Source organism: Myxine glutinosa, chromosome 7 (genome assembly GCF_964187855.1).
Source record: "Myxine glutinosa chromosome 7, kmMyxGlut1.1, whole genome shotgun sequence".
Classification (NCBI taxonomy): domain Eukaryota; kingdom Metazoa; phylum Chordata; class Myxini; order Myxiniformes; family Myxinidae; genus Myxine; species Myxine glutinosa.
In genome coordinates this window covers 112222751-112234917 of record NC_136267.1, presented here as the reverse complement: position 1 = coordinate 112234917, position 12167 = coordinate 112222751, and the positions used below count along the sequence as shown (strand labels likewise).

The window sequence follows — 12167 nt, the reverse complement described above, 5'->3', positions numbered from 1 at the left end:
TCCACAGTATCCTTATCTCCAATGACTTAACATACGACAATACATATTCCAGCATCATGCATCCAATCTGGAATGGAAAGATTGATGATTGGCAAAGAATGATGTGCTGAATGATTGGCGATGAAGATGAGGTGATAAACAAATAAATAGATGGGGTAACGGACGGACTCCATGCACATCTTATACTTGTTGACTCTGGCTCCCACATCCCGAATGAAGCTCGGACCCTCAGATCTCACTCCCCTTCTGCACCTAAGATAGCCGCAGCCTCGGTGTTTCCCCACAGTATTTTGACATTGCTCATGGCACGTGTAGAACCTGACCCACCAAATTGCAATATTATAAATATATAAATATATATATATATACAGTCATGTGAAAAAGTAAGTACACCCCATGTAAAGTTTTGACTTTTTCAACATATTTCAACATACAGCTATTTGATCTTCATCTATCTATAATTCCAGCAATCTCTGTGTGTATGTTTGTATGTTTGTATGTTTGTATGTTTGTATGTATGTTTGTCTGTGACCGCTGTTTCTCGACAACTACCGGTCCGATATACTTGAAACTTGCCAGGTATATTGCTGGGGACCCGAGGATGTGCCTTTTCAAGGTTTTAAATTAATCGCAGAAGTAGTTACCGAGCTATGTCCAAAAAACGATTCAACCAATCAGAGAGCAGCGAGCTATCACGTGTGCCGAACGTGGCGAACAGACTCTGCCTCGGATGGCACATTTGAGAGCGTATTCATTTATTTCCCGTCGGCAAACTATGTTGGCGCTATGTTGGCGTTAAACTATGTTTTAAAACTAATTAAAACTAATTTGCGATTCTTTCGCTTTCCTGCGATATGCGACCTTCCGGAGCTCCTGTGAGAGCGTGCGCCATTACGGATAGTACGGGTACGGGCATGCCATATGTTGGCGTTAAACTATGTTTTAAAACTAATTAAAACCATTTCATGTAAATAGAGGGGGGGGGATTGTCACTGTACTCGCAAGCCGTTCGCCGTTCGCTTTGGCGTTGCGAATGAACCAAACCATTTCATGGACCAAACCATTTCATGTAAAGCGTTCGCCGTTCGCTTTGGCGTTGCGAATGGACCAAAACATTTCATGGACCAAACCATTTCATGTAAATAGAGGGGGGGGATATAATTTTAGATATATATATAGTACGGGCATGCCCTAGTTTCAACAATATTGATAGATAAAGGTGATATAATATAACAAATATCATGAAACATTTACATTTTGTAGTCCATTGTATAATTTAAATAAACATAAATGCAAATTTCGCACGTGGAAAAAGTAAGTACACCCCGACATTTATCACTACTTCAAATACCTAAAATTAGAATCAGGTGCACCAGCTCAGGTGCAAATGATTAGAACATCGTTGGAGAGGATCTTGGAAGAACCTGTCTTATTTAAACCTCAGACATTTAGTTTGGTTTGCTCTTTGTTGTTGAAGTGTGCAGCGTCACCATGCAGAGATCAAAAGAGCTCTCTGAGGCCTTCAGAAAGAAGGTTATAAATGCCTACGAGTCTGGGAAGGGATTTAAAAAGATCTCCAAACAATTTGAAATCAATCATTCGACTGTCCAGAAGATCATCTACAAGTGGAGAAGATTCAAAACAACTGCCAACCTGTTCAGGCCAGGCCGCCTCAGCAAGTTCAGCCCGAGAGCAGACCGCAAGATGCTGAAAGAAGTCTCGAAGAACCCCAGAATGTCATCACGGGACCGACAGGTAGCTCTTGCTACTGTTGATGTCAAAGTGCATGAGTCTGCCATAAGAAAGAGGCTGCACAAATTTGATCTACATGGGAGGTGTGCCAGGAGGAAACCTTTGCTCTCCAGAAAGAACATCAGGGCAAGACTAAAGTTTGCCAATGAACACCGAGGCAAAGATCAGCACTTCTGGAACAATGTGCTCTGGACAGATGAGTCAAAGGTAGAGCTATTTGGCCACAGTACCAGAAGACATGTTTGGCGAAAACCAAAGACAGCATTTGACCACAAGAACCTGAGACCAACTGTAAAGCATGGTGGTGGAAATATTATGGTTTGGGGCAGCTTTGCTGAATCAGGGCCTGGGCAGCTGACCATTATAGAATCCACTATGAATTCTTCATTGTACCAGAGGGTGCTTGAGGATAATGGGAGGCCATCTGTCGGAAAGTTGAAGCTCAACCGAAGGTAGACCTTGAAACATGACAATGACCCTAAACATACCAGTAAATCCACCAAGGAATGGCTGAAAAGAAAGAAATGGAGGGTTCTGGAATGGCCAAGTTAAAGCCCGGATCTAAATCCCATCAAGATGTTGTGGGGGGATTTGAAACGAGCTGTGCATGCAAGAAACCCCTCAAATATCGCACAGCTGAAAGAATTCTGCATGGAGGAGTGGGCAAAAATTTCTCCCAGTCGATGTCAGAGACTGGTAGACAGTTATAAGAAATGCCTACTTGAGGTTGTTTCTGCCAAAGGCGGCAATACCACCTATTAGAGCCAAGGGTGTACTTACTTTTTCCACATGCGAAATTTGCATTTATGTTTATTTAAATTATACAATGGACTACAAAATGTAAATGTTTCATGATATTTATTATGTTATATCACCTTTATCTGTCAATATTGTTGAAATGAAGATCAAATAGCTGTATGTTGAAATATCTTGAAAAAGTCAAAACTTTACAAGGGGTGTACTTACTTTTTCACGTGACTGTATAGCCTGCAGTAAAAATGGTTCATGGAGGCACTGTAACACCACCTCATGCCATCCCCCATCCCGCCCCATGATCTTTATTACTCCCTTTAACCCTTCCTATCCCCATTGACCTTCTTAATTGCTGATTTCAGTGTTCACCCTCATCCCTTCTCTCTCTCTCTTCCTTTCCTGTTTGCTATTTAATTGTCCGTAGTGGCCAATTGTTGCCCCACTGCCCCACTACCCCACTGTCAATTTAACCTAGCTCCCTCAATGAGCCTCTCTCTTGTAGACAACAACAACACAACAACAATAGCACATCGTCAACATAGCACATCAAGTGTTGTCTCTTGTAGAGAGAGAGAAAAAAGATCACTCCAACATGTAAAGCAGCCAACACCATTGGTCAGGTTCACTATGTTAACAAATATAATTTCGTTCAAAATTTTGGTAGATTAGCAAAACTATACATTTTTGGAATATTCAGAGCATGGAGAATCTGAAAATCAATGTTGGCATTTGCACAGACACCTGCATGGCCGCCATTTTGGATTTTGAAAATGGCCGCCATAAAATACATATTTTGCGCGATCTCGGCTTCTAGTCAACCTAGAGACTTAATTAAATATGCTAATCCTATGTTTTCTGGGTCAAGGAATCCAATAAAGGCCTCAAAATAGTGCTCAGGATTATAGAAAAGCAACAAACAAAGGTCATTGAAAACCATTGTCTTTATATTTGTGATATAACTGTATTACATAATACATGATATTGCAAGTCCTTTGAAGTTATAGGTTGTTATAGGAAGTTATAGGTAGTATCAGATTGAACTATAAGTCCTATACCCAGGATCTACGAGGTCTATACCGTTCAGGAATATGCTTTTACAGATCTTCATCACTGTCCTGAGTGTCATTTTCGCAAAGGTGTCTACGCAAATGTAAACATTAATTTTTGGATTCCTCATGCTCTGAATATTCCAAAAATGTATAGTTTTGCTAATCTACCAAAATTTTGAACGAAAAAACATAGTGAACCTGACTACATCATAAGTCAAATTTCATCCCTCCCTTCAATCCGACCAAACAGGCAATCAAACCTTTTTGAAACGCCAACTACATCACACCTCCCCCCACACACCCAAAGGCCTTACTTGTCTCCATGAAAGCAATCTTTATGAAGTTCCTTCAAAACGCATTGCAGTAAATTGAAGGGATCTCGTTCCTGAAATAAGGTGAAATTCCTTTGGACTTCTGCATAAAAACAAACACATACCGAAAGTGAAAGAAAATAAAGATTTAGCAGCCAGCAATCATAATATAGTCTGTCAAGTGTAGGCTTGTGACAAACGTGGGTTTTTATGTGAGGAGATAACAATGTTGGATGTCAAAAAAGTTTTTGTTGTTGAAAGTGTTGAAAGTGAAAAAAGATGTTGAAAGTCCAGAGAGAAAGACAGACATCTGCCTGCATGTGTCCATGTGTTTTATACCTCTCCCACCTCCGCCCCCCCTTTCCCATGCCTCCTACCCCAAGCTCTCTCCCTCCCACAGATCTCTCGATGTCCCTGCTCTCAAATGTCGTACTTGTATGCTTCCCTCTTCCCCCATCTTGTCTCCCGCTCCCTTTGTCATATGTTTTATGTGTCAGTTTGTTTTTATGTGATTAATGTTAGCTCTTACACGAGCCTCGATCTTGTATACAAAAAAAAAGACAGAAATGTGGCAAGATTTTTATAGAATCAAAATAGAATTGGCCTATTATGTTGGGTTGAATGTTTCCAATTTGCTGTCAGATCTCAAGAAGATAAACTGAGTCGAGCGAAATTTGTACTTGAACGTGAAAGCTCTTTGGAAAACCAGGTATATAGACCGAGGGACAAGATTATTTTGCTTAGTTAGAGTTATGTTCACCTCCGAAATGTCTGATCATGAATGTATGCCCTCTGTGGAGTTTAATCCAGCTAAAATTGCCATTCTGATGTTGTGCCAGCAGGTGGGCTCTGCAGCTCATAGCAGGCTGCCCTTGGGGAATGTAAACGATGGGGGGGGGGGGCGGGGGGGTTGGGAGGGAGAGGTGTGTAAAGCCAGCAGTCCCACCTGAATTTGTATTAACAAATATAAAGATTCCAAATTATTACCCTAACTACTGCTGGGAGAGGGTTGGCAAACCACCCAGCTTGATCCCAGATCAAGAAATTGCTTCGGCAGAACCAATACTCTGTAACAGTGTATGGCACATCGGATCAGATGTTAATTCCTCTAAAAAGGGATGTGGATGTTGAATTCCATTCAATTCATGGTAAAAGTATTGCTTGGTCCTAGATGGTTAATAAACTTGTTTGGTGTGCAGCATGTGGCTGCTGGTTGCATTATTTTTGGAAGCGCAGCTGTGCCGCTGATGCATTGCCCCTGTTACGAGTACACCAGTACTCATTCTTGAGAAAAATGCCTGGGGCATAGAAAAGGCCCCGTTATATGGTATGTGCCATGTGGCAAACTATAGAAAATAAGGGACATTCCATACCTTGTGGAAAATACCAAACGATGGAAAAGAAGGGACATTCCATAGCTTGTGGAAAATACCAAACTATAGAAAAGAAGTGACATTCCATAGCTTGTGGAAAATACAAAACTATAGAAAAGAAGGGACATTCCATACCTTGTGGAAATTACCAAACGATGGAAAAGAAGGGACATTCCATACCTTGTGGAAAATACAAAACTATAGAAAAGAAGGGACATTCCATAGCTTGTGGAAAATACCAAACTATAGAAAAGAAGGGACATTCCATAGCTTGTGGAAAATACAAAACTATAGAAAAGAAGGGACATTCCATGGCTTGTGGAAAATACCAAACCATAGAAAAGAAGGGACAATCCATGGCTTGTGGAAAATACAAAACTATAGAAAAGAAGGGACATTCCATGGCTTGTGGAAAATACAAAACTATAGAAAAGAAGGGACATTCCACAGCTTGTGGAAAATACAAAACTATAGAAAAGAAGGGACATTCCATAGCTTGTGGAAAATACAAAACTATAGAAAACAAGGGACATTCCACAGCTTGTGGAAAATACAAAACTATAGAAAACAAGGGACATTCCACAGCTTGTGGAAAATACAAAACTATAGAAAAGAAGGGACAATCCATGGCTTGTGGAAAATACAAAACTATAGAAAATAAGGGACATTCCATGGCTTGTGGAAAATACCAAACTATAGAAAAGAAGGGACAATCCATGGCTTGTGGAAAATACCAAACTATAGAAAATAAGGGACATTCCATAGCTTGTGTAAAATACCAAACTATAGAAAAGAAGGGATATTCCATCGCTTGTGGAAAATACCAAACTATAGAAAAGAAGGGACATTCCATAGCTTGTGGAAAATACCAAACCATAGAAAAGAAGGGACATTCCATAGCTTGTGGAAAATACCAAACCATAGAAAAGAAGGGACAATCCATGGCTTGTGGAAAATACCAAACCATAGAAAAGAAGGGACATTCCATAGCTTGTGGAAAATACAAAACTATAGAAAAGAAGGGACATTCCATGGCTTGTGGAAAATACCAAACCATAGAAAAGAAGGGACATTCCATAGCTTGTGGAAAATACAAAACTATAGAAAAGAAGGGACAATCCATGGCTTGTGGAAAATACCAAACCATAGAAAATAAGGGACAATCCATGGCTTGTGGAAAATACAAAACTATAGAAAAGAAGGGACATTCCATGGCTTGTGGAAAATACAAAACTATAGAAAAGAAGGGACATTCCATGGCTTGTGGAAAATACAAAACTATAGAAAAGAAGGGATATTCCATAGCTTGTGGAAAATACAAAACTATAGAAAAGAAGGGACATTCCATGGCTTGTGGAAAATACCAAACCATAGAAAATAAGGGACAATCCATGGCTTGTGGAAAATACAAAACTATAGAAAAGAAGGGACATTCCATGGCTTGTGGAAAATACAAAACTATAGAAAAGAAGGGACAATCCATGGCTTGTGGAAAATACAAAACTATAGAAAAGAAGGGACATTCCATGGCTTGTGGAAAATACCAAACCATAGAAAAGAAGGGATATTCCATAGCTTGTGGAAAATACAAAACTATAGAAAAGAAGGGACAATCCATGGCTTGTGGAAAATACAAAACTATAGAAAAGAAGGGATATTCCATAGCTTGTGGAAAATACAAAACTATAGAAAAGAAGGGATATTCCATGGCTTGTGGAAAATACAAAACTATAGAAAAGAAGGGACATTCCATGGCTTGTGGAAAATACCAAACCATAGAAAAGAAGGGATATTCCATAGCTTGTGGAAAATACAAAACTATAGAAAAGAAGGGACATTCCATGGCTTGTGGAAAATACCAAACCATAGAAAATAAGGGACATTCCATGGCTTGTGGAAAATACAAAACTATAGAAAAGAAGGGACATTCCAAAGCTTGTGGAAAATACAAAACTATAGAAAAGAAGGGACATTCCATAGCTTGTGGAAAATACAAAACTATAGAAAAGAAGGGACATTCCATGGCTTGTGGAAAATACCAAACTATAGAAAAGAAGGGACAATCCATAGCTTGTGAAAAATACAAAACTATAGAAAAGAAGGGATATTCCATGGCTTGTGGAAAATACAAAACTATAGAAAAGAAGGGACAATCCATGGCTTGTGGAAAATACCAAACTATAGAAAAGAAGGGACAATCCATAGCTTGTGGAAAATTCCAAACTATAGAAAAGAAGGGACATTCCATAGCTTGTGGAAAATACAAAACTATAGAAAAGAAGGGACATTCCATAGCTTGTGGAAAATACAAAGCTATAGAAAAGAAGGGACATTCCATAGCTTGTGGAAAATACAAAACTATAGAAAACAAGGGACAATCCATGGCTTGTGGAAAATACAAAACTATAGAAAAGAAGGGACATTCCATAGCTTGTGGAAAATACAAAGCTATAGAAAAGAAGGGACATTCCATAGCTTGTGGAAAATACAAAGCTATAGAAAAGAAGGGACATTCCATCGCTTGTGGAAAATACCAAACTATAGAAAATAAGGGATATTCCATAGCTTGTGGAAAATACCAAACTATAGAAAAGAAGGGACATTCCATAGCTTGTGGAAAATACAAAACTATAGAAAAGAAGGGACAATCCATGGCTTGTGGAAAATACCAAACTATAGAAAAGAAGGGACAATCCATGGCTTGTGGAAAATACCAAACTATAGAAAAGAAGGGACAATCCATAGCTTGTGAAAAATACAAAACTATAGAAAAGAAGGGATATTCCATGGCTTGTGGAAAATACAAAACTATAGAAAAGAAGGGACAATCCATGGCTTGTGGAAAATACCAAACTATAGAAAAGAAGGGACAATCCATAGCTTGTGGAAAATTCCAAACTATAGAAAAGAAGGGACATTCCATAGCTTGTGGAAAATACAAAACTATAGAAAAGAAGGGACATTCCATAGCTTGTGGAAAATACAAAGCTATAGAAAAGAAGGGACATTCCATAGCTTGTGGAAAATACAAAACTATAGAAAACAAGGGACAATCCATGGCTTGTGGAAAATACAAAACTATAGAAAAGAAGGGACATTCCATAGCTTGTGGAAAATACAAAGCTATAGAAAAGAAGGGACATTCCATAGCTTGTGGAAAATACAAAGCTATAGAAAAGAAGGGACATTCCATCGCTTGTGGAAAATACCAAACTATAGAAAATAAGGGATATTCCATAGCTTGTGGAAAATACCAAACTATAGAAAAGAAGGGACATTCCATAGCTTGTGGAAAATACAAAACTATAGAAAAGAAGGGACAATCCATGGCTTGTGGAAAATACCAAACTATAGAAAAGAAGGGACAATCCATGGCTTGTGGAAAATACCAAACTATAGAAAAGAAGGGACATTCCATAGCTTGTGGAAAATACAAAACTATAGAAAAGAAGGGACAATCCATGGCTTGTGGAAAATACCAAACTATAGAAAAGAAGGGACATTCCATGGCTTGTGGAAAATACCAAACTATAGAAAAGAAGGGACAATCCATGGCTTGTGGAAAATACAAAACTATAGAAAAGAAGGGACAATCCATGGCTTGTGGAAAATTCCAAACTATAGAAAAGAAGGGACATTCCACAGCTTGTGGAAAATACAAAACTATAGAAAACAAGGGACAATCCATGGCTTGTGTAAAATACAAAACTATAGAAAAGAAGGGACATTCCATGGCTTGTGGAAAATTCCAAACTATAGAAAAGAAGGGACATTCCACAGCTTGTGGAAAATACAAAACTATAGAAAACAAGGGACAATCCATGGCTTGTGTAAAATACAAAACTATAGAAAAGAAGGGACATTCCATGGCTTGTGGAAAATACAAAACTATAGAAAAGAAGGGACAATCCATGGCTTGTGGAAAATTCCAAACTATAGAAAAGAAGGGACATTCCACAGCTTGTGGAAAATACAAAACTATAGAAAACAAGGGACAATCCATGGCTTGTGTAAAATACAAAACTATAGAAAAGAAGGGACAATCCATGGCTTGTGTAAAATACAAAACTATAGAAAATAAGGGACAATCCATGGCTTGTGGAAAATTCCAAACTATAGAAAAGAAGGGACATTCCACAGCTTGTGGAAAATACAAAACTATAGAAAACAAGGGACAATCCATGGCTTGTGTAAAATACAAAACTATAGAAAAGAAGGGACAATCCATGGCTTGTGGAAAATACAAAACTATAGAAAAGAAGGGACATTCCATGGCTTGTGGAAAATACCAAACCATAGAAAAGAAGGGACATTCCATGGCTTGTGGAAAATACAAAACTATAGAAAAGAAGGGACATTCCATGGCTTGTGGAAAATACCAAACCATAGAAAAGAAGGGACAATCCATGGCTTGTGGAAAATACAAAACTATAGAAAAGAAGGGACATTCCATGGCTTGTGGAAAATACAAAACTATAGAAAAGAAGGGACATTCCATAGCTTGTGGAAAATACCAAACTATAGAAAATAAGGGATATTCCATAGCTTGTGGAAAATACAAAACTATAGAAAAGAAGGGACATTCCATAGCTTGTGGAAAATACAAAACTATAGAAAACAAGGGACATTCCATAGCTTGTGGAAAATACCAAACTATAGAAAACAAGGGACATTCCATAGCTTGTGGAAAATACAAAACTATAGAAAACAAGGGACATTCCACAGCTTGTGGAAAATACAAAACTATAGAAAATAAGGGATATTCCATAGCTTGTGGAAAATACAAAACTATAGAAAACAAGGGACATTCCATAGCTTGTGGAAAATACAAAACTATAGAAAACAAGGGACATTCCACAGCTTGTGGAAAATACAAAACTATAGAAAAGAAGGGACATTCCACAGCTTGTGGAAAATACAAAACTATAGAAAAGAAGGGACATTCCATGGCTTGTGGAAAATACCAAACTATAGAAAAGAAGGGACATTCCATGGCTTGTGGAAAATACAAAACTATAGAAAAGAAGGGACATTCCATGGCTTGTGGAAAATACAAAACTATAGAAAAGAAGGGACATTCCACAGCTTGTGGAAAATACAAAACTATAGAAAAGAAGGGACATTCCATGGCTTGTGGAAAATACCAAACTAGAGAAAAGAAGGGATAATCCATGGCTTGTGGAAAATACCAAACTATAGAAAATAAGGGATATTCCATAGCTTGTGGAAAATACAAAACTATAGAAAAGAAGGGATATTCCATAGCTTGTGGAAAATACAAAACTATAGAAAAGAAGGGACATTCCAAAGCTTGTGGAAAATACAAAACTATAGAAAAGAAGGGACAATCCATGGCTTGTGGAAAATACAAAACTATAGAAAAGAAGGGACATTCCAAAGCTTGTGGAAAATACAAAACTATAGAAAAGAAGGGACATTCCATGGCTTGTGGAAAATACAAAACTATAGAAAACAAGGGACATTCCATGGCTTGTGGAAAATACAAAACTATAGAAAAGAAGGGACATTCCAAAGCTTGTGGAAAATACAAAACTATAGAAAAGAAGGGACATTCCAAAGCTTGTGGAAAATACAAAACTATAGAAAAGAAGGGACATTCCAAAGCTTGTGGAAAATACAAAACTATAGAAAAGAAGGGACATTCCAAAGCTTGTGGAAAATACAAAACTATAGAAAAGAAGGGACATTCCAAAGCTTGTGGAAAATACAAAACTATAGAAAAGAAGGGATATTCCATGGCTTGTGGAAAATACAAAACTATAGAAAAGAAGGGATATTCCATGGCTTGTGGAAAATACAAAACTATAGAAAAGAAGGGACAATCCATGGCTTGTGGAAAATACAAAACTATAGAAAAGAAGGGACATTCCATAGCTTGTGGAAAATACAAAACTATAGAAAAGAAGGGACATTCCATAGCTTGTGGAAAATACAAAACTATAGAAAAGAAGGGATATTCCATGGCTTGTGGAAAATACAAAACTATAGAAAAGAAGGGACAATCCATGGCTTGTGGAAAATACAAAACTATAGAAAAGAAGGGACATTCCAAAGCTTGTGGAAAATACCAAACCATAGAAAAGAAGGGACATTCCATGGCTTGTGGAAAATACAAAACTATAGAAAAGAAGGGATATTCCATGGCTTGTGGAAAATACAAAACTATAGAAAAGAAGGGACATTCCATAGCTTGTGGAAAATACAAAACTATAGAAAAGAAGGGATATTCCATAGCTTGAGAAAAATACAAAACTATAGAAAAGAAGGGACATTCCATAGCTTGTGGAAAATACAAAACTATAGAAAAGAAGGGACATTCCATAGCTTGTGGAAAATACAAAACTATAGAAAAGAAGGGACATTCCATAGCTTGTGGAAAATACAAAACTATAGAAAAGAAGGGACATTCCAAAGCTTGTGGAAAATACAAAACTATAGAAAAGAAGGGACATTCCAAAGCTTGTGGAAAATACAAAACTATAGAAAAGAAGGGACATTCCATGGCTTGTGGAAAATACAAAACTATAGAAAAGAAGGGATATTCCATGGCTTGTGGAAAATACAAAACTATAGAAAAGAAGGGACAATCCATGGCTTGTGGAAAATACAAAACTATAGAAAAGAAGGGACATTCCATAGCTTGTGGAAAATACAAAACTATAGAAAAGAAGGGACATTCCATAGCTTGTGGAAAATACAAAACTATAGAAAAGAAGGGATATTCCATGGCTTGTGGAAAATACAAAACTATAGAAAAGAAGGGACAATCCATGGCTTGTGGAAAATACAAAACTATAGAAAAGAAGGGACATTCCAAAGCTTGTGGAAAATACCAAACCATAGAAAAGAAGGGACATTCCATGGCTTGTGGAAAATACAAAACTATAGAAAAGAAGGGATATTCCATG

The 12167-nt window shown here is 37.7% G+C and overlaps 1 protein-coding gene across 1 annotated transcript in view; it reads right to left on the bottom strand.

Annotated features, from left to right (window-relative positions):
- Positions 1 to 12167, bottom strand: part of LOC137430614 (uncharacterized) — a 130716-nt gene that overhangs the window by 89060 nt on the left and 29489 nt on the right. The window contains exon 4 of the mRNA XM_078782715.1: positions 3869 to 3968. Within this exon, the coding sequence (XP_078638841.1) occupies positions 3869 to 3968 (100 nt within the window). The remainder of the gene's footprint in view (positions 1 to 3868; positions 3969 to 12167) is intronic.